The sequence below is a fragment of the Spermophilus citellus genome (assembly GCF_964194105.1).
Source record: "Spermophilus citellus genome assembly, chromosome: 2".
Lineage (NCBI taxonomy): Eukaryota > Metazoa > Chordata > Mammalia > Rodentia > Sciuridae > Spermophilus > Spermophilus citellus.
In genome coordinates, this window is record NC_138183.1 from 57,227,210 (window position 1) to 57,250,311 (window position 23,102).

At 32.8% G+C, this 23,102-nt stretch overlaps 1 protein-coding gene across 7 annotated transcripts in view; it reads left to right on the forward strand.

Annotated features, from left to right (window-relative positions):
• The window catches only part of NFIB (nuclear factor I B), a 433,171-nt gene that overhangs the window by 361,757 nt on the left and 48,312 nt on the right, over window positions 1-23,102 (forward strand). For all 7 annotated transcript variants that reach the window (XM_081278616.1, XM_081278617.1, XM_081278620.1 and 4 more), the window contains 3 exons: window positions 233-301; window positions 5,684-5,804; window positions 8,661-8,779. In XM_081278616.1, the coding sequence (XP_081134742.1) occupies window positions 233-301; window positions 5,684-5,804; window positions 8,661-8,779 (309 nt within the window). The remainder of the gene's footprint in view (window positions 1-232; window positions 302-5,683; window positions 5,805-8,660; window positions 8,780-23,102) is intronic.

The following is a 23,102-nucleotide window of genomic DNA, read 5'->3' on the forward strand; positions in this document are numbered from 1 at the left end:
GGAAAGTTAAGGAAAATTTTTTCTATGAGATTATTTAGCATCTCAACTTTTTACTTTTGTTCAAACAGAACCAGTTTGTACTCCCAAGAGCTTTGTTTTAATTTGTCCTGGTTATAAGCTTTCTTGTTTTTTATTCTAACCTTTGGTCAAACAATGAACAAATTCTAGTGTTTAATCATTTATTTTACTTTCTGCTTATGTTGATCTTTTGCCTCTTGATGTTTATTTTCAGGATACCTTGAGGATAGTTTTGTAAAATCTGGAGTCTTCAATGTATCAGAACTTGTGAGGGTATCCAGAAGTAAGTAAATGGTTTTCTTTTTACTCAAGTGTACAGTATGATCTAAAAATATTTTAAATTTTGAACCTTAAATACAGTATGAAGAGTGACTACATCTTAAGAGAATTTGCATTTGAAAATCTTAAACCTTTTGATGAAATCGTTAAGTGAATGTATTATGTCTGTTTTTCTAAATTATTTACATTCAAATCAAACCTTTCTGTTGTGCAAAATTAATTTTTAGGTTGTCCTTATTGTTATGTTATTGGTATTCATCTAATTTAGTTCTCTTGTGACCATAGTTGGGCATTTATATCAAAGGAAGTATGATTAATTAAATGTACTCTGTGTTGTTATGATAACCCACATAAGTTTCCTGTAGATAAGTGCTTTTTCATTTTACTAACATTTTGGTGGGGGTTGGAGATGTACAGGATATACACACTAACATGCAGAGTGTAAAGGGATGCAGAAATTAACTTTGCAGATTGTAGTTGGATATAGATAGAAAGCATTGTTATCCAACACAATGTCCAATTGTTTTAACTGGCCACCTCACCTGGATACCATTCTTGGCATGCTGGATCATATTTTTTTTCCAGGGAAAACTTACCTGGCTGGCTACCTAAGCAAGGGGTATGTTCCCTTGATTAACTCTTTGACTTATTACTAATGTATGCAAATTATGTGAGATGAACTCTTAATGCACTGATTGTGGTAAAGGGGGTGACTACTCTCCTCACTCTTTTCTATGATTTAGCTTGCTCATGAAACTTTGAATGGTGTGTTTTTGTACCTGATGGTTTGATAGGAAGTGTCACAGTTTGGAATGATGTTATTCAGATGACTAGGTGGCACTCTGATTCTTGTTGTGCTGCTTATTTGGATCACATTCAGAGGTCATGAACAAGAATTATGATGATTCAAAAAGAACAGAAAGAGCAGTTACTGAGAGTGGAAGTTAGCAGTGCTTTGCAGTCCTGTTCAGTGAGGGAATCTTTAAGGTAGGAGGTAACCATGTTTTTGAACCATAGTTTCTCAAATAGCTCTGATTTCTAAAGTGGCAGAACAAACAGCATGTTCATAAGTTCATACACATGAACTTCAAGACTGTGGGAACTCATCTTTTCTGGCATAATTCAGGAGCAGATAAATGTATGTTCAAGAGGCTAAGGCTGTGGCTCAGTGGAAGAGTGCTTGCCTAGCACATATAGGCACTGGGTTCAGTCCTTAGTACCATGTACAAAAATAAGGAAGTAAAATGAAGGCATGCTGCCCATCTAGAACTACTAAATAAATAAATAAGTAAATAAATAAAATAAAAATGTATGCCCAAAAGACTGCTGTCATGGGTACATTTACCTGGGGACAGTGTAGAAGATGAAATCATATATTCTGGTGTCTCTAGGGTATGTATTTGCTGGACAAGAGGATTCCTATCGTCTACTCCATTGCCCAAGGCCATAAGCCTTTTGTGTCTTTCCAGATCAAATGTGATATGCAAAGGCCTCTGACATTTAAAATTTTTAGTTTAATTTTAGTTTTTTATTTGGAAAGGAATATAGCTGACTTGATCATTAGCACATTCCTGCATCATGTAAGGAAGGGAACATTTGCATGTTCTTACGCATTTCTCTACTGCTACTTAGTGGGAAGGCTATACCGCAATCGTTATGAGGTATGTGAAGTTATTTGCCTAAATTTGTACTAAGTTTCATGATGTATTTGCATGCTTTTTATGAGAAAGGGCAGTAGAATAATCTGTCAGAAAATGTTTATTTAATAGGCAACTATGCAAAGTGCTGTCAAAGGAGAACTAGTCTGGAACCTTCAGAAGCCCAGAGTGATCTTTTGAAAAATCTGAATTTCAAAAACAAAACAATAGCTTAAAAATACCTTCCTATAATGGCAGTTCAGAAACAAGGTGAATTTAACATACTTCATACATCCATTCTTAATTCATACTGTCATTTCTTAGAGGTTTTTAGGTTATTTGTTATAATGAACATAACTGATTTGTAATTAGTACATTAATTATCCATATTCATTCTTTAGTTAATTTATTCAACATTTATTTTCTTCTCCATATGTAAATAGGTATCTCTAAAATGCTTGACAAGTTATTCTCCTAAGTGTTTTAATATATTCACATTATAATCTTGTGTACACAATTGAACTTCATTGTTTATGAAATACGGGTTTGCTAAGTCAACATAAACCACAGCACAGCCCTTATGCTGTATATCACAGTTCTGACTTCTTGAAGGTTCACGGTGTGTTAATGGTTCTGTCCTCTAGGGTTTTACTATCATATGACCCACTAATGTGTATGTTGACTTTAGCTAATGAAGCTATTCAGTTTTAGGATAGTGATCTCTCTGTTGAATGATATTATCTCCATCTTAAAAGTTGATTTAGGATCAGCTTTTGGAGTGAGGAGAACAATAAGAGAGATTAAGGGTTGGCCTCTAACCCTTAGAATCTGAGGTTCTTTGGTGCTTCGCTTCTAAGAGGATATTGGCAACCTCTTAAACATGATTTGCAGCTCTCAGCTCCCTTGTAGCTCTCTGGGAGAGGTCCCACTGCCAGTCTCTGCAACTGCTCTGAGTTCTTCCAGAGCTTTTCAACAGCAAGTTCTGCCTGAGACATGCTCTCCTTGTTTCTAAATAAATTGTATGTGCTGGTTTAGTATTTTGGTCATATTTATTATTAACCTACTTTTCTTTCTGTCATCTACTATTTAATCTAAGAATGCATACTTAATTTTTATAGTGTCCATCTATAAACATTATTTTTATTGCTACCTTGATACTGTGCCATAATCCTTCTGTAATAAAATTTAGAAAAAAAAATCAGAAGATTTTTTTTAAAAATTATCATTTGAGTATAAATTACAACCAGTTATGTTTATGGCCAAGTAAATTGTGTTGACTGTTAAGTCATATATATTTGATAGAAATTGCAAAACTTTGTCTGAATATTATATAATATTAATAAGTCTACAAATTGTTTTCAAAAGATACAACCTATACCTTTCCTGTTCGTAACTCTTTGGATTTTATCCATGACTATTGTAGGAAACTAGAGAGATTGCTCACGTTCTCTTGACCCCTCAAGTGCCTGCTTCTAACACAAACCGTGTTTCCAATGTCACATACAACCTGGTTCTAATAATGAATTTTAAAGCATGTGGTTACTGTGGGATTTCTTACCTCATTTTTTTTTTCTAACCTCTGGTGTACCTCAAGCCACAAAAAACATAGCTACATCTTAGCTGTCTAACTAACTCAAGTCATCAGACACAGTTACACATTGCATATAAATATTTTCTGTGAAAGGAAGTTAAAGTATATCATATAAAATGAACAATCTGACGGAAGGCAGATGCTCCAGAAATTTGGAGCAGAGACTCACTGTGTGTATATTTACTTAATTTTTATAGTGATGTTCATTGCATTCCATGATTACTTTTCTATAATAAAGCTTGTGCCTCCTAATCATACTCTCTTAAAAACATCTTAAGTTAACCATGGCTGGCCTGATATTAAAGCACAATTCAACTGATAATAAACATATTTAGAATGTTTATTACAAATTCTGGGTAAGAAAATGTTCTTTAAATCTGTAGCCCCTTTGGAATTTTTTATTCAACTGGAGGCAGTTAGGAGAGGGGGAGATTTAAGAGATGGTGTGTTCTTTTCTGGAATTTGTTGACACACCTTAGGAAACCCTTAGTTTCTGAAGGCCTGAAGGTAAAGAAATATATACTGGCCTTCAGCACTATTCTTTGACACCAGCCTACCTTGTCTTCACTTTGCAGATAGTCTCTGTTCTTGACTTTGCTTCTATGGTAAACCCTATTTGGAATAATCTTCCTTCAGTATCATCCTTGCTTGTTCTCCAAAACCCAGTGTCAGATACACTGTTTCCATAGACTTGTTGGCACATTCAAGCCTGCATTAGATTTTCTCTCTGGAATCTTCTAGCATTTTGTGATCATATTATTCATCTGGGCAATCCCACTGTCTTGGTATTTATATTTGCACAAGTGTTTTGTTCACCCAATTTGTTGCCCACTGTAGTTATTAAGGGTATCTAAGATTATTTTGTAGCCATTTGAAATACTTGACAATAATGGACATAGTCAACGACTTTTGAGTGAATAAACTTTCAGCAAGTAGATTTATTTTGCTTTTCCTACTTTGAGGACATTTTTGAGTTGTTCCATGTTTGTTAACCACACTACCATGGAAACATTTGGGGGAGAAAGCAAAGAAGGGAGGGAACTCATGTTTGCTGAGGATTTATTTTGCACAATTCTGGGCTTTTATCATTACTTACCTCATTTCCTCCTCAAAATAATTACGTGTAAAACTTATTATTATTCTTCCCAATTTAAAATTTAGGAAACTGAAGCATACAGCTTTTAAGTGGCAGAGGGGGTTTGAACTAAAAGGCTATTTATCTCCCAACACTCTTCATTCTAACAAACACACTGTCTTTCAGATTTATTCAAGATGTCTAAAAATTAATTTAAAAAATTTGAACAGATGTACTACATTGTGCAAAAAAATAATTCTATATAAAAATTTAGTTCATAATATGTTTGCAAATTCAAACATACTTCTTCATTTACAAAGTACTATCTTAAAATATAAAGGTCCATGAGTATGTTCTAAATGATTTATAAAGTGATGGCATAAACTTTTTTTTTTTTGTAAACAAAGTGTAACTGTTAAGTGCAGCCACACTTATGATTTATATATGAAACCTAAATATGTATTTGGGAAAAACTTGACTTTTATTTCATATTAGTAAATTTCACTTTTTTAAATAAATATCTAATTTTTTATATATAATTTATAATTATAAATTATAAATATAATTATAAATTATAAATATAATTTTATAATTTATTATATATATTTTATATCAAATGATTATAAATATCATGATTTCCAATTCATTCTAATGTTAATGTTATTAATATCATAAAATAATAATCCTTGGTATTTGTGAAACTGCTTTATATTTAATGGTTTAACAATGATTCGGTTTAGCGCAAATTGGTGCTTTTGAAATCAAATGTTGTGTTTCCCTGAAGGCATCTGTAAAGCAGTGAGGTGACAGGTGCAGTGACCACTGATGTCAAGAAGTGAGGGAGGAAGATTGGGAGTGGGATTAGGGGAAGTGGTAACAGTGATGACAGTTTGAATGCTCAATGTGATGAGGAAGTTTTCAAGTCCTACCCCCAGTACCAGTACTGTGGGTATTAGAACCTTGAGGTAAAGAGGATTCTCCTCTTCCTTGCCCAAAAGCTTGGAAAATATTAGGTTTTACATCTGCATAGAGATGAGAAGTATGAATGTCAGTCTCAGTGTTTCTTTTCCTTTTCCTCCTCAGCACCCATAACCCAGGGAACTGGAGTCAACTTCCCAATTGGAGAAATTCCGAGCCAACCATACTATCATGACATGAACTCCGGGGTTAATCTTCAGAGGTCTCTGTCTTCTCCACCAAGCAGGTAATGGAAAGAGGAACTAATCTTGTTGCATCTGTGTGCAGATAGGTGGGAAGGTAGATGCGCAGAGAGACAGTAGATAAATCGATAGAGAGGAGAAATAAAACAGTTTTTGCTGATAGTTTGCAGACGCTTAATCTTTCCTGGTATAATTTATTTTGATATTTGCAAATTAACTGTAAATGTACAAAGCATTTATAAAAAATCTTTGAGGGGACAAAGGAACTATGAAAATATATTGATATGATTTTTATCTTGTCCTGTGAAATGTTATAGTTGTACAAGTTTACTAATTCTTTTGGTAAGTTGATGATGTTGCCGTGTCAGTGATCCCTAATTTATAAGTGATCCATCCTGGTAACTCATGATAACACATCCACACCTGGGATAAGGAAACATGAAAAATGTATTATTACCTAACCTAAAAAGTAAAGGCCTCATTGTAGGCCAAAGTTTTCAATAAGTTAACGTTCTTTAACTAAGTTAGTTGATTCTCAGGTCCCAGTAAAGTATTACCTGCTCTGAGACTAACCAGTTTTTGTTAATGTGGATGAAGAGTGAGTAGTTTCTTTGCTTTTTCATTCTCTCTTGATGTTCTCATTTTCTCTCTTGACCTTTGATTGCGACTTTCAGTTGAGGTGAATAAATTATTATTGATGTATTGTTTTTCTCTTTTTGAGTTATATCTTTCATATCAGAAGATTCGTTTGTTTCTGGAGCATTAAATATACCCATGATCAGATAAAAGACCCTAATGAATTGCAGAGCAAAACAGGTTTTATTCTTTTAATTTTTAGAAGTAAAAGAAGATCTGTAAAATTGTTTTATTTTTTAAATTATTTATTTATTTGTTTGTTTGTTTGTTTAATGTGGTGCTGAGGTTACAACCCAGTGCCTCATATGTGCTAGACAAGTGCTCTACCACTGAGCCACACTCCCAGCCCTGTAAAACTGTTTTATTAGAGTATTCTTAGTAAAGAAAGTTAATTGTATTTGAATTAGTTATGGGAATAGTTATATTTGTACGCTTATAAATTAAGGCCAATTTTATATCATTTATAGTCAAACTGTATTTTCATATAGTTAGATTATAAATCGAGATAATTAGATCTATTCTCATTAAATTGATCTCTGACTTGTTTAGGTCTTAAAAGTACTTTAGTTTTTCTAGATTTAAAATGTGAGTACTAACTTTCATTCCCTCTGCTGGATCAGGATGTTGTCAGCACAGATCTTTCATGGTCACTCTGTATCAGGTGCTATGTCCTTCAGAATAAACAAGTTTTGAAAACATTTCTCTACTACTTCGGTCTGAGAATAATTCCTCTCCGATTTTAATTTTTTTTGTACTTATGCTAACTCACAGATGGAAGAATTAGTTTCAAAGGAGAGTTTAAAAATATAAGCTCAAACTCTGGATACCTAAGGAAGAAACTAAAGAAAGTATTTATTCTTGCTATGGTTGAGCATGCATAGAAATGACCATCTTTGATCATGTTAATACTCTGGGAGTTGTGAGTCAAATATTAATCACAAGTGTATCTACAAATAGACCCAGGCACACAGGCTTCAAAGGCTTGGGAACCTAGTGTGGTGGGAGGAGTGTGGTCTTGGATGTCCCAGGGCCTTCTTTTGTGTCTGGCTAGTCCCATTAATTTGCTCTGGAAACTCACTGAATTTCTCACTGAATTTTAACAAATGTGTCTCCTCATTTGTTAAAAAAAAAGTAGGATTGGCTTTTCTATAGAATTTTTGAGGTCATTGTGAGTTCTGAAACCCGATGACGTTACATTTATTATCACTGCATAAAGTTGATTCAGAAGGTTTTTTTTATTTTTTTATTTTTAGTTTTTTATCTGCATGGGCACAAATAAGGAATTCTTTTAGCTAAAGAAAAACATTTATATTCATAGTCATAATTAACTGTTGAATAAGGTATTGGTAGGAGTATATGAAAGCAGTGTATCAAGCAATGTGACTCATATCATGAATAGTTTTAAAAATTTTGCTCTAGGTATTCACTGTTTTAAATAATTAGGATGAATAATGTTTTCCTTATTAGGGTGTTTCATTCTGAAATGAAAGTATGTGTTTGGTTTGAATTTGGAAACACCTTTTTTAATGTTAATCTAAACAATAAAGGATCAATAATGTCATATTTTAGAAAAAGCTAAAGATTATTATATGAGATAGTGTATAATCAGTAAAGTACTATAAAATTTATTGTGAATTATAGGGTTAATGCTAATAATTAATATTTAATGTTATAAATGCCAGCCCTTAACTAAATGCTTTATAGTTAATAACTCATTTAATCTTCTCAGTCATCCCCCTTTGAAGCAGTTTTATTATTTCCATTTTACAGATGATTAAACTGAGTTTAGAAAGGTTAAGGAGCTTACTATTAAGAACTAATAAATGGTCAAGTCAAGACTTGAGACTTCTAAGTTCCATTACCTTACCTGTGAATTAATATGAATTACATTGTCTATGGCAAGTGCTATGCAAATAAAATTATTAATATTGATGATCATTATAATAAGTGTCAAGTGCAATCTTAGTAACATGATATTAATATTGGCAGACAAGCCACGCTTAAGAGTTCATTTTTTATGACAGAAATTTCTTGGGGAAAAACATTTGAAAAGTAGATATAGGCAGAGATGGTGTGACAAGTGATACACAACCAGAAATGTTTGCTCTTCATGTCTTGAATACTCATCATTCTTTTAGAATGATTGGATTGCTTTGTGTTTATGGAAATCTCCATAGTAAGAGTCTTCTTAAGTCATTTATTTTTTAAATGTTGTACATCCTCCCCCAAATCCAATTAATGTGACTATTGTTATATTTTAACAGCAAAAGACCCAAAACTATATCCATAGATGAAAATATGGAACCAAGTCCTACAGGAGACTTTTACCCCTCTCCAAATTCACCAGCTGCTGGAAGTCGAACATGGCATGAAAGAGATCAAGGTGGGTGATTAGGAGATGTCTCTGGGGACATCAGAATAGAATGTTGGCTCCTTTCATAAGTTTCATCTAATAAAAATTATATCAGTAAACCAATATGGATTATATTCTCTAACTGAAATTGTTTCAGTAAATTTATTTGTGATAATATACTAGTCAGATGTTATCAAAGTTACAAAAATCCCATTTTTTCCTGTTTTATTAGACCTTTTTTCTGGACAAAGTGATCTCTGAGAACTCACAGTTAGGTGTGTGACTGATCATCTCTGACTACATTAGTTGGTTGGATTGCAACAGAACCTCAAGTGTTGATTTGATTAGAGTAGATGGCTTTTTTCTGTGGGGCATTTCCAGGAGGAGCCAAACTTTAAACACTTTGTAGGTGTCAGTACTGAAGGTTCTCAATTAAGGGAAGCCACAGTTCTTTGAGGAAATAAATATAGAATAAATAATAAATAAAAGTATAATATAAGAAACTTTATGTCTGAGTCAGTGTAGTTATATTTTCTAGATAAAACTACAACCCAGTGCTAGGGCAACTTTAAGGAGAAATATAATTTTAAGTAATAGGTGTTGTTTAGCTTTCTGGGGGTGAGACTTAGATTTTTTCCCTTTTTAATGTCTATTGGATTGAATATAGTTCATTATAAGCATCTACCCCTTTTCCCACAATTACAGGGAGATTATTAAGCATGGAAATAGACAAATGAGCTAGCTGCAGTTTTTGTTAGTGTTTATACATATGTGCAAATAAGGTTTTTATATTGGCACCATAAAGTGTATTTGAAAATTGCCTTTTAAGTCAAATTCTGCCTTTATATAAAAGAAAGGTGCTCTTTATCAATGGCTTTCGACTCAAATTTGGGTGTGTATTTGTGGGGGTTGGAGAGGTATATGTTGAACAATCTTAGCAGACAAATAACGGTGGAGCTTGACATTTAAAGCTAAGATCAGTTCCTTAACTCAACTCCCGTTTTGTTGCTCACAATTTTTATATTAAGTGACACAGTATTTTAAAAAATAGTAAAAAACCTCCATGGAGGAATTGGACTTTGAGTCTCTTGGATCTTTTCAGCTTGTTGAAATTTAACTAGTAAAAAGTAGGGGCAGGCAAAAGCACAGCCAACTGCTGAGATGGGTAGGTAAGTTTGAGAATGGTTCTGTGTACCATGTGACTGGACATTGTGCATAGGAAAGGAAGTGATAGATGACAGGGGTCATTTCATAGAAGGACTTAAAGATCAGCCAGATCCATCCTTTTGTTATGTAGGAGACAACAATCATCTTTATAAAACATAAACAGCATTATGTCACACTGGCTTTGGGTCCTTAGTGAGATCTCAGTACTTTTAGGGGAAGATCAGAACTCCCTCCTTTGACTGACAGGCTTGGCCTCTGGCTGCAGCTGCAGCTCAGCAGGTGCCATTGGGCTTTTTCTTCCTGTTTGCACCTGAGCCTGTGGCTTTGTTTAGATTTAGGAATGTAACACCCAGAACCTTCTTATAATCCTTGTCCTCTGGAATGTTCTTCTCCTGAATCTTGCTCTAGCAAATTCTTTTCCATCCTTCAGGGACCAACTTACTCTGAGGAATTTCAACCTTAATCAGGACTTCCTGTTTTGTCTCCTGGTGCCTAGTATCCTATCATTCCTGTATTGTTTTCAAAATGTATAATTCCATATTTATTTATGGGATAGTTTAAATCTGTTTACACTGCAAAGGCAGTAGACTACTACTGCAGCCAGTATCTAACTCAAGACTTGGTGCATAGTAGGGGCACAATAAATATTTGTTGGATAAATGAACCATTAATAGACTGGAAAACCAGACACCTTAGTGAAGTCAGGGAATAATATAGACTTTTACCTGAGGTGTAGAACTGTGAGTAAAAACAAACTCCTCAACCCTTTATATTTTATTACTTGTTTTACTGACATTGTCAGTTTATTCTAAACAAAGCTATATTTTCCTTGTCAAAAATTTGTTCTGGAAAGGTTCTGATGGTAATGATGATAACATTGTAAATGTGTGAGAATGTCTGTGTTGTTCAGTAGTGTAGGTGTTTTTTATTATAGAGAGTGTCACTTTATAAGAATTGATTCCTCTTTCAGTCTATTCAATAAAGCCAATCTCAAATCATATTATAAAACATTTTTGAAAAGTAGAAGGGAAACTGTCATTCTTTTTCTTTGTAAAATCATTGCATTGTCTTGGTGATTTTCTATTGTCAAGATGACTAGAATTACTGGAGAAGTCTGTAAAGGCATATTATATTAAGGGTAAGGAAGAATGTTCCATTCTCAAGTGTGCTTAAAAAAAAAAATAAAAAAAAAAACTCTTGTCACTTTAATTCTGAAGACCCCGAAGACTTTGTAATGTGCACAATAAGCCATTGTGGGTAGAAGACTTCAACTATAATGAAAAAATGAGGGCAGTACAGTACTATCTTTATGAATTTGCTAAGCCAAATGCAGTCCTTTTGTTCTTGGAAAATTGCCTTTTTAAAATTCACAAAATAAAATGCCTCATAGTTGTTCTTGTCCATCTTCAAATGTTCCTTAGACATACGTGTCTGTCATGAAGGCAATTGTTTAAAGCACAGGCTGAATACTACTCTGACACTTGTAATGGCTTTAATCTGTCTTATACTTATTTCTGTCATAAAACCCAGTACTAATTGGTACTCAATAACTACTTACTGGGTGATTGTAACATGGCTTGTTTTACGATTAGCAGAAACACTTAAATTTACTATTATTTCCTGGTTATATGCCTTATTCTGTTAGTGTTAACTTTGCATTGAAATCTATTCTTGCCATAACTCTTAGCAAAGCTGATTTTTGAGATAGGCAAATAAAAACAACAAAATTGTGGACAATATGTGGATTCTGTTTTCCCTTATAGTCTTAAACATCAGAATGAATCATTGAGATTTATTCCAAATAGGCAAAAATAAAGACTATAATATGACCAAGTTAGTATACTTTATTTTAGAAAGAAATTAGGCATTTTACAAAAATCTAAATTCATGTAATGAGATATGTTCATGTAATATTCAATAATTTAATGAAAAACTATTTTTTTAGTACGTTACAGTTAATTTTGTCTTTTCAAAACAAAAAAGTTATAGTTTTCTGATTATGAAAGAATTATTATTTATAATTTTGCAAAAAAGACAAATACTTTTAAATTAAACAGTATTTAATGGTATTAAACATTGGTAGAAGAATATAAAATTTGCTTATTCTTCTAATGAATAGTGATAGAAATTAATTTGTCAGCATCTAAATTATGTAATATTTATATTTTTATTTAATGTTCTTTTATACATAGAGAAGGAAAGGACAAAGAAAATAATTCTGGGCTATAAGCAAAGAGTAACTGCTTCATTCTTAAGTTATAAATTAGTTCTCCTTACTTAGTCTAAGACTAAGGTCTTAAACTTCTGACTGCCTCTATTTCTAATAAATTCCTTTTTGTGTTTTTTTTTCTTCTTTCTTTCTCTTTTCCTCCTCTTTCTTTCTTTCTTTCTTTCTTTCTTTCTTTCTTTCTTTCTTTCTTGAGTTGGGGATCAAACCTAGCCTCCCACATACTAGGCAAGTGCCTGAGCATTTTTTTATACTGTTTTCCATCATTTAAGATCTTAATGATCTTTATCAGAGATTTTTTTTTATTTTATCAGTGATAGTATGCAGGTTGAGAATTTTTTTATTTTTTATTTTATTTTTAATTTTTTGTTAGAACTTTATGGTTATACATATGGTTGGTTTCATCCCAACAAACTCATACATGATTTCAGTTCATGATTCCCCCTTTTCCCTCTGCCTTTTCCTTCGAGTCCCCCTTCCCCTTCTTCTTCCTCTATTCCAATAGATTTCATTTTGCTTGTCTATTTATGTAATCTTATCCTTCCCTCCCCCTTTCCTTTATTTTGCTCTAACTTCTGCATATGAGAGAAAACATTCAACCTTTGAGTTTCTGAATTGGCTAATTTCACTTAGCATGATAGTCTTCATTTCCATCCATTTACTGGCAAAAGCCTTAATTACATTTTTTTTTTTTTAAATAGCTAAGTAGAACTCCATTGGACATATATACCACAATTCTTAATCCATTCATCTATTGACAGACATTTGGGTTGATTCTGTAATTTCACTATTGTGAATTGTGCTACTATAAACATTGATGTGGCTGTGTAACTGTGATATGCTGAGTTTAGATCTTTTGAATAAATACCCAGGAATGGGATAGCTGGGTCATATGGTGGTTCCATCTCTAGTTTTTTTGAGGAATCTACAAACTGCTTTTCAGAGCAGTTGTACTAGTCTGGGGCCCTACCAACAATGTACAAGTGTTCCTTTCTCCCCACAACCTCATCAACATTTATTGTTGTTTAAAATAATTTGTTTTTATAACACTTATTTATAAAATATTCTTTTTGAAATTTTATCTACATTAAGCTATCTTGAATAAATTCAGAGACTTGATTCCTAGTTAATATACTTCTCTAGAAATCACTAGAGCAATTCTTGTAACTTTGGATATAAGAGGAAAAATGAGATAAGTCATGATTTTACTTCTAGTTCAAGTTATCTTCATGAGACCAAATCTAGTTGTATGCCAATGCCCATTTATTATTTGCTTGAATGTTTGAAATATCATTTATCAAGGTCACTTTGCCATTGCCATTCTAATAGTCATTGATTCATCCAAGTCTGAATGTAACACTCATAAAGCACTACTTAATAGACAGTGAGAAAAACATGATATGGTAAATATATTTGTAATATACAGTCATGGATTTCTAAATGGAATATGTAATAACTTCTCAGTCTGATGAGTATTAAAACAGCTTATGATCTTAGATAAAATGTAAATTCAAAAAGATTTTTCATGCAGTACAATTTTATTAATTTCTACACCTTTAGGATTTGAGATAATTTGGCTCAATTAACATTTATCAAGTGACTGTTATATGCCAGGAATTTTTATAGGCATTGAACACACAAATGAGATTAATTTTCCAGTCCTTGACCTGCTGAACAGAAAAATAGTTTTGTATTATTTATGAAAAAAAGAACTTCACGGAAAATAAATAATATAAACCAGATTGCAAAGTGACTATATTCATGCTTTAGAACTAACTTACTTTTAAGCACTATAAGAGGTAAATCTTTATAATATGTCAGTTAATTGGCACCTTGGAACAAAACTGATACTACTTGCTGTATTGGTGTGTAATTACAATTTTAAGAGTAGTTTAAAAAATTAAATTGATTCTAAAATAAGTTATATTTATGCATTGAGTTCTGGTTGTTGTAGGTACTAGAAAATAAAAAGGCTAATATAAAAAAATTTTTTTGAAGTTCTGTTATCTAAGTCCTCTTGGCAAGTTTTTCTGAAATTTTAATATATTTGCAAGTGTGGAGATTTATGATAATTTTATAAACATTCTCATTAGTAATGCAGTCTTTTTACTAAATTTCAATTTGCATTTTATAGAATTTTATAAGGTAATTTTAGATATCAGATGAGTTAAGACAAAGGGCTCAAAGGAACCCTGGATGCTAGTGAGTGATAATGCCAATTTATTATCATAAGCTCAATCAAAAAATAAATAACAGTAAATAAGAGTGTGGTAGCATCCTAACAGAACTACTAGCAGACACCAGCATCACTTATTGTGAGTTTAAGAATGTTTCTAAATAAGCAAGATAGAAGAGTGGTCAACTAAGTTTAGAAAATTCGGTTTTAACAGTATTTAAGCTTTTGTCATTCATGAATGAAAATGTCAAATATTTAACACATTACTGTGGTTATCTAGGAGTGACTGCTAATTGAACAAGTATGTTTATTAAGTTTGTGATTTCAGAACCTTTTATTTCTGTGGAAGAATCTACAGGCAACACAAGGTTGAGACATAGAGGAACAGTGCTCAAGCCCAAACTCCCAACTGATAAATGACACAACTTTGAGGTTTCTCCGGAGCTATGGGAGCAGAACATGTTAAGTGGCTTTCCCAGAGATTGAGTGACTGCTGCCTGGGAGCCACTAGCATTCTGTGGAGTCCTAGAGAATAGCAAGGCAACAGTAACCTTGGTGGAAAGACTTTTTAACCTGCCTTTGTGCAGCAGATCAAACACCAATTCCTTACATTCCTAGAGTTCAGATCACAGGATTAAGTAGCAAATGTCCAAATATCAAATTTTTGAGCAAGAGAAAAAAAAGAGATACAAGTTCTTTTGGGGGATAAATGTGGAGAAGAGCTCGTATGAGTTTAATGTATAAGCATAATTTTTAAGATTTCCAGTTGAGCTTTTTATTATGAAAAACATCAGAACTTGAGAACTACAAGTGAATTTCCATGTATTTCATGACATTGGAAAACAAACTTCAGGGATACTTCCACTGGGGTGTATATTATTCTCTTCAGCTACACTGCTAAAGTTAAAAAAAAAAAAATCACATGAACATCTTTGAAACAGAAGGAAAACATTAAATTGTTGGTGAAGGCTTTCATCAGAATCCCTTATGTTGCCTGCTAATCAACAAATATCTGTCCTCATTTCATGTGATCTGATTCTGGGTGGGGCTAACTCGTGTATATGTTTGAAGGCTCCACGCTGATTAATATGGAAAAGTTGTACTCACTCATATTTCTGTTCTCTGGAGCCTTAATAATTTGAAAATACAGCATTTTGTAGAAAAACCGAAATAGCAAATTAGTTTGAAGTAATAATAACTTTCTTTGTAATACTGGGTCTCTGGACTGATGGAATGCAGATTAAAATAGGAACATCAGAAACCCATGGGAGACTGTCACAGTGTGCCATACAAAGTTCAGTGGCATAATAAAAGGTTTTTATTTCAAATCCTTTCACACATTGATTTCATGTGTAAGCTTATTTTGCAGTAGTTTGGAAAGCAGGTGTCTTTTTAGTTTTAGACTATCACTATCATATATAATAGTGAAACATAATTAAGACTCCTTATTTTACAGCTAGGCAATCCAAGAATCAGAAAGGCTGACTTGTCCAGTGTCTAGGTAACTAATTGCAGAGCCTAGATCTTCTTTTTTTTAAATCAAATTTTTTCTGTTATACTACAGTCTCCCTAGAGAATCAGTAAGTAAACTTACTTATGTGGGGAGAAGTGGACTAGCAGAATTTTACCACCACTTCACAAGTCTCAGAAAATGGACAGTTTTCCTTAAAAGCTTCAAGATGAATTCTGAATTGTAGAACTAGAACTGAAGTGAATTTTTTCATTTTCAGAGTTCTGAAAGAATTGCCAAAACAAAAATCTCAAGATGGTATATGTATACACACACACACACACACACACACAGGTATATATGTATATATACATATATATTACACTGTATTTATAATACATTATACTACTATTAGGATTATTTTTATATAAATATATATTTATATGAATATATATGATTATATATTTATATATATTTTAACTGCTTCAATATATAAATATATATGATCAGTTTTGAAATTAAAAAATTGCATGTATGAATGCTTTTGATAGATAAATGTGGAGAAGAGCTAATATAAAATGAATGGCTAAGCACTATTTTTAAGTTTTTGCTTTGGAAAGTAGAGAAAAATGTAAAGTGCAGAACATTGTATCTTACCCAGCTTCAACTATTAACAATATTTTACTAAATCTTATTCATTTTCTATCTTCCAGTTTTTAAAAACTATTTTTAAGTATATTATGCCATTTGCATATAAATATTTCTAAGGGTTCTCACCCTAACAAAGAAATTTTTTACATACAGAACCATTTTCAATTTAAAAAACAATAATAGTTCCTTAATATAACCCCATATAAGTTCTAATTCCCCAGTCTATCTTGAAGGTTGTTCTTTTGAATGAGAATTCTGATGTAGTCTATCTATTTAAACTTTCAGCCTGTTTACCCTTTACTAGCTACCCTTTCGCTTTTCCTATATCATTAATTCTTTGAGGAAACCACATAAATTTAAAATTGTGTTCAGAAAGTACATGTAAATGAGGCAAACCAGATCCTGTTGCTATTTGTGGCTACCATTTATTGAACATTTACTCTCAGGTGATTAGCTAAGTAATATATTTACATATATTTTTTCTTTTAAAACCTGTTAAAAATTCCATTTTACAACTTATTAAACTGATCATTTCCCATGCTGATAATGCTTAGAATTTTCCCATGTGTAAGATAACAATGTTAGATTCTAAAGTTCCTTTGTGTTCCAACATTTTAGATTTTTAAATCAATTGCAGTCAAGGAATTTGATAATTTTCAATAATCGCTAGTCCAAAAACCAAGAACTTTTTGAACACCAACATGATGCTACAAGTTCAAAATTTCACGCCTGACCTCATGTTTTGGGCTATAGTCTAAATGCATGCATACTAAAAATGTAGTATAAAACTATCTTCAGGCTATGGATAAGGCATATGTGAAACTTACACCTATCCCCAAAGACATCTCATTATGGGGGCTCCTATGTCCAAGATATCTCATTATGTATATGCAAATATTCCAAACCTTGAAAAAGAAACTCTGAAAGCTAAAACAATTCTTATTGCAAACATTTTGTTTAAGGGATACCCATCCTCTCCTCATCTGAGCTTTCATTAACATGAAACTTTTTGAAAATTCAGAAGATTTTCCATTTCTTAAATTACCTTTTAAATGTTTATTTTAAATACTCTCATTGAATAACAAGATAATGGGGCTGTTTATGTACTTGGAGGCATGTTTTGCCTTCTACCCAAGGAATGTACATTTCTCAAAAATACATGTCCTGTCCTGCACTGTTCTGTTACAACAAATGATTGATAGAGATTGAATTATTATAACAGAACCTTGTTATGGGATCAGTGTCTCCTACTTTGAAAACAAATGACTCAGCCAGACAGCAACATTTATTTTTCTCTAAATGACTACGGACGTAGCAATAGGAGACCATTATCCTGTGACAATATTCTATTTCATTGACATTATCTCACAAATGTAATTGGTCCATTACTAAATAGAGGTTTTGTTACTGATCAATTTCACGTTATTTCTAAAACCATTAGGATAATAAATATGCCATCGTAGTAATTTCATTGACAGGATGTTCTTTTTTTTCATCATTTACATTTGTTGGAGGAAAAATATAGATTTAGGTTGAGCTTAAACACTACAATTTATGTTAGTTTTCATACTTTTCCATTAAGAGAAACAGAACATTGTGCAGAGTAATCCTATTTGCATTGAGCTGCTAAACTGACAAACTTCAAATTTTCATGATTTTTTCTGCCTTGCTAAATCACATTAAATCATAATTGTTCCCAATTAGTTTACTACCTTAGTTTAATGATTTTCTTTTTTCTTTTTAAAATAAGTTCTAGATTATTTCTAGGACCTTCCTGTAAACCCACTGAAGTAACACATCAGTTAAATCAACCCTGTTAGTAGTGTGGGCAACAACAGCCTTAGTACAACAGAAGCCTGGAGATGTCTGGTAGCATAAATGTTTCTAAATGCATGGCTTTTTCCCAAATGTTCCCCTCTAAAAACTCATCTGTAATCTTGTTAAATTAGAACTCTTCCAGTATCTTTCTGACTTTTACAGTTAAGGTTACGGTATTGATTTTATTTTATAGTCCATGGCTCTCAGATGCTTAACACTAATAAGCCTCCATAGCTAAGAGGTTTTCCCAAGAGGCAGGGCGAATAGCAGCTATTTACCTATACTGATGTTTAATAAGTGACTAAAATATACTCCCAATCCTGTGTAATTGTTTGGTGTTTTTTTCCCCTTTTAAATTACATTTACTGACATTACTTAAGGCACTTTATCATTGTCTGTTAAAATGAAATTGGTAACGGATAAAGGCATTTTGAAGTTTTTTTGGTTTTTGTTTTTTTGGTGCTAGAGAAGCTGTTTCATTTGTTTAGTATTCGTTTTTTAGCACTGTTCTTTATTATTCAAAGGATTTTTTTTAACTGTCTCAGAAAGGTGTTCCTGGGCTTCAAAGGGGTTTGAGCTTTAACTTTGTATTGGATGTAGGTGTAGCCTGGAGACCTTTTTTATAGAGATGTGATAAAAAAAGAGACTTGTAGTAACATGCTACTCAACTGTGCTGGGGTTAAAACATACAGTAAGAAAGAGACTTCAGCCATCACAAAATGTTTCAAGTTGCTGAATAATACAATAATATGCTCAAGTTAATTAAGATTAAATAACTCAATGTTTAAAGTAAGAATCCATTTATTTTACACAAAGACTACCATACTTTCTCCTTTAAAAAGAACTGATTTCGTTTTTTTTTAAATGTTGAGAATTCTAATTGAAGATGACATCTTATCTCCTCTTAACGTAGCTTGCCATTTTTCCTAGAGTTATTTTAGAGTGTGATAAATGTAAATATATATATATATATATATATATATATATATATGGAGCTACTTTCTTAACATGGCAGCTAATTATTTTTTGAATCATCTGGCATCACCATCAAACTACTGTAGTGGGATTAAGTCCATATGTCTTGTCATAACATTCAGAGCTTTTTGTTAACTTGGAGTGTGTGGGAAGGACTTATTCACATTTGCCATACAATCACAGAATTTTACATCTAAAAGAGTCCTTAGAAACAGATATTCAGATATTCTCGTTTCCTCACTCTGTTTTCAATAAGACATTGCTTTGTGTTTAGCCAGCTAAATTGCAAAAGTTACTTTTAAGCATTTCTTCTTACCTCTTTGCAGCACAAGGTACTTTCCTTAAATTTTGTAATGTTGCACACATACCAAGATCCAGTATTGTCAACCCAATATTGGGAATTATTTATAATATTCTGTAGTGCTATAGGCAGTATTTTTATCCCCCAAAATATGTATTTTATAATTCATTTTGATAAACGCAATGGTTGTTTGTGGGGAATTTGGAAAATTCATCTAATATAAATAAGAAAAAAATTACTTATAATTCCACCATGTAGACATAACTCCTCTTCATATTTGACTGTATTAACTCCTATTAATATGAAACCCTATTAGGTGAAAGTCTGTTTTTCTGTTTTTTTCTCTCTGCATTTTCTATGTGTTCTATTTTGATTCCTATAATTTTGCACTAAATTGGGTTTATGATATATGCTATTAAAATTTATTTTTCCTTTCACTTACAGTATAATGGCACTTTATCATATCATTCAATTTCTGCTTTATAATGACTGTGCAATATGCCATCTTTGGCTATACTGTAAGTTTTTAAATGTCTACTTCACTCATGGATTTTTAAAGTACTTCCTGAGTTTTTTTATATTATAAAGATACAGTGAACGCCATTGCACAGAAATCTTTGTGCCTAATTTGATTAGTTCATTCCTGTCTATTCCTTTTTCATCAAGTAGAATCTTGATGAAATTTTGTTAAAGGAATGAATTTATTCCTACTTAAGAATTACTGAGTTAAATCTTATGTCCATTGCTAAGGCTTTTGATGAATATTGGCACAGAATCCAGAAAGGTCTTATCAATTTACATTCCCACTAGCAGTGCATGAATGACTTAACTCCCCCATCATATGAACAATAATTGCATGTAGCACATGGCTCTATGAGAAATTTTGAAGCATGTGCTCCAAACTGTATTTATAGAACAGTCTCTGGGCCTTGGGACTCCATCATTGCACCTCTTTCTTGTCATTTATATTCCATTTAAGCCATCAGGGATCATACCACGTCTTCTCTCTCCATGTGCCTGGCTAGCTCCATTATACTGAGAAGGAATTGGAGAAATCAAATTAGTACCTAGGGGATTGTGTAGAGCTTTCAAATAAAGGCATAAGTGACTTGGTTTCTCTTTCCTTTCTTCCTTCTCCAGGGTATACGCCCCAACATCAACCCTTTACCTATGGGTGAAACTCACTAAAGTTAGGATCACTGTCAATCTCCACAGGGAAATTGGTAGAAATATAAATACATCAAAGCTTTGGGCTGAGATCTGAAGTATCAGGCAAGCAAAGCAAGAAAGACTCTGCCTCAATGTAGCCATGATAATTGTAATATTTCACATAACATTTATACCAGTGAAATAACCTGTAACTTTCCTCTCCCCAACACTATCTACCTCGAGGCAAAAACAAGAAAGGAAATCATGGTCTCTTTTAGCATTTTATTGGCAGAGTATCTGCTCTGCCTTCTCCTTGTCCTCTGGGCAAATAGCCCAAGCTGTTTCCTTGCTTGACTTTGGATTTGTGACCCAAAGCAAAAGACCAGACTTCGGCTCCAAAACTCATCCTATACACTTGATTTGGTGGCTTCCTATTTACTTTAAATGACTATTATTTTATGAAGATAGTTCATCTTTTTATATTGTCTTCCAGCTTCCACTCAACATTTTAATGGGAAACAGAGTGCCCCAGTTTAGCTAAAGCTCATTTTCACTTTTAATACTGTGCATAGCATGGACAATTTAAATGGAGTATTGAAAGTGTTGACTACCTTTGCCTTCATCCAACAATGAATTTGGTCTCTGAAGAGATTCTCAATTTTCAGAGATTTTGTAGAACCATAAAACTCTTTAAAAACCTATAAAAGTCTGAAACCTTTAAAAGCCCCAACAAAGTTTCTAAGCTGAATGTTCCCACATATGTGCTTTCCTTCTCTGGTCTGTGTCATATTCTGCTCTCTATCATACCATAAGGTCAAAGTTAGCAAAAGTTTCCCTGAGGCAGGAGGATTGCAAGTTCAAAGCCAGCCTCAGCAACTTAGGGAGACCCTGTTTCTAAATAAAATATAAAAAGGGCTGGGGATGGGGCTCACTAAAGTTAGTGGTTAAGTGACCCTGGGTTCAATTCCCAGTATCCCCTCCCCAAAAAAAGTTGCCCAACTGTTTCTATTACACCTTGATTTGTCTTCTGAAAAATCAAAAGCGGGGCAGAGACTAGTGGTAGTGATCTTGCAAAATGTTCTGTAGCTTGATAATGTGAAAAACAGATATTTTAAATAACCATGATAGATTTTTAAGCACTGAGCAATGAAACATACCTTAAAGATAAATACTCATAAATAAGAGAAACTAGCCAATGTTGATTTGTATTTATATGGCCCGTTTAAAGTTGTGTTTAAATATGGCATGTAAATAAAGAAAATAACTTAGGAAAATGTAAAAGAATGGGACATTTAAAACACTTTGAAACGTTTTACTTCTTTGTTAACTAGATAGGAATATGTTTGTCTAAATCATAAGACTGGCAAGATTGTTAATATATTTTAATTTAGTATTATGGTATGCTAAAAATAATAGCTTCCAGAGATTCATGAATTCATGTATGCTTTTACATAATTAATTTGAAGCAATTATAAATCATAAGAAGAATAGGAATTATTTTAGAACGAAAATAATATGTTTTCTGTGTAGGCTCTAGAAAATCTGATTTGTAACCTTAATCTATTCAAACATATTGGAAAAGCTAACATATTGCTCCACTATATGTGAAAAAGGAGCAGGTGTCCCAGACAGGCAGGTGTTAAGGTGGCTGTTTGAGCTTGCCCCAGATCACTAGTTGACTTCAGTGAAGTTCTACTAACAGGTGGCTAACTGATTGGAGTGCCATGTGACATTTATCCCGGGAGCGACTTGGATGACAGGCTGCTACAGACTGAGGAAGGGGTCTTCGCTTTGATGAAGAAATTGCCAAAACTCATGTCTCATTAGTGTTTCCTAAGGTTCTTTGGAAGTGAACAACAGTTTAATTAAGGGCTGACGTAAACACGTTTCTGCACACTTTCCCTGCAGCATTTTATCACATTAGAATTGATCAAAATTGTTGCCTTGGGCTGACTTGAACAGATATACATCTGGAGCGCCATTTGTGCAAGCTGCCGATGAGTGGAGTACATACGCTGTGTTTCACTGCAGCTCTCTTCTTTTGTAGATGAAATTACCTTGTTGGGAGATGAGTTGATCTAACTCTTTATTTGCTTAAGCCTTTATCTCTTTGAAGTGATGCTGTGAAATGAATGACACATCAGGGCTTAGGATGTATATATGTTACAGTGCCAAAAAAAATCATAGCATAGCTAGTAACAATCATATGATAACTTGGTTTTGCAAAATACTTATTTAAAGATAAGCTTAAGTCTAGATGAACCAAGTTTTATTAGTAGCTTATTTGAATTTTTTCTTGTTTGGTGATCTTTTATTCTATACTTCACTATATAGTTGTTTTAACAGTCATAGTGAATTGTCCAATTATAAATCTAAGCACAGTTGTGGATGCTGAAAAATAGCATCATTAATGTGAATCCCTTAAAAATATTAGCCTCT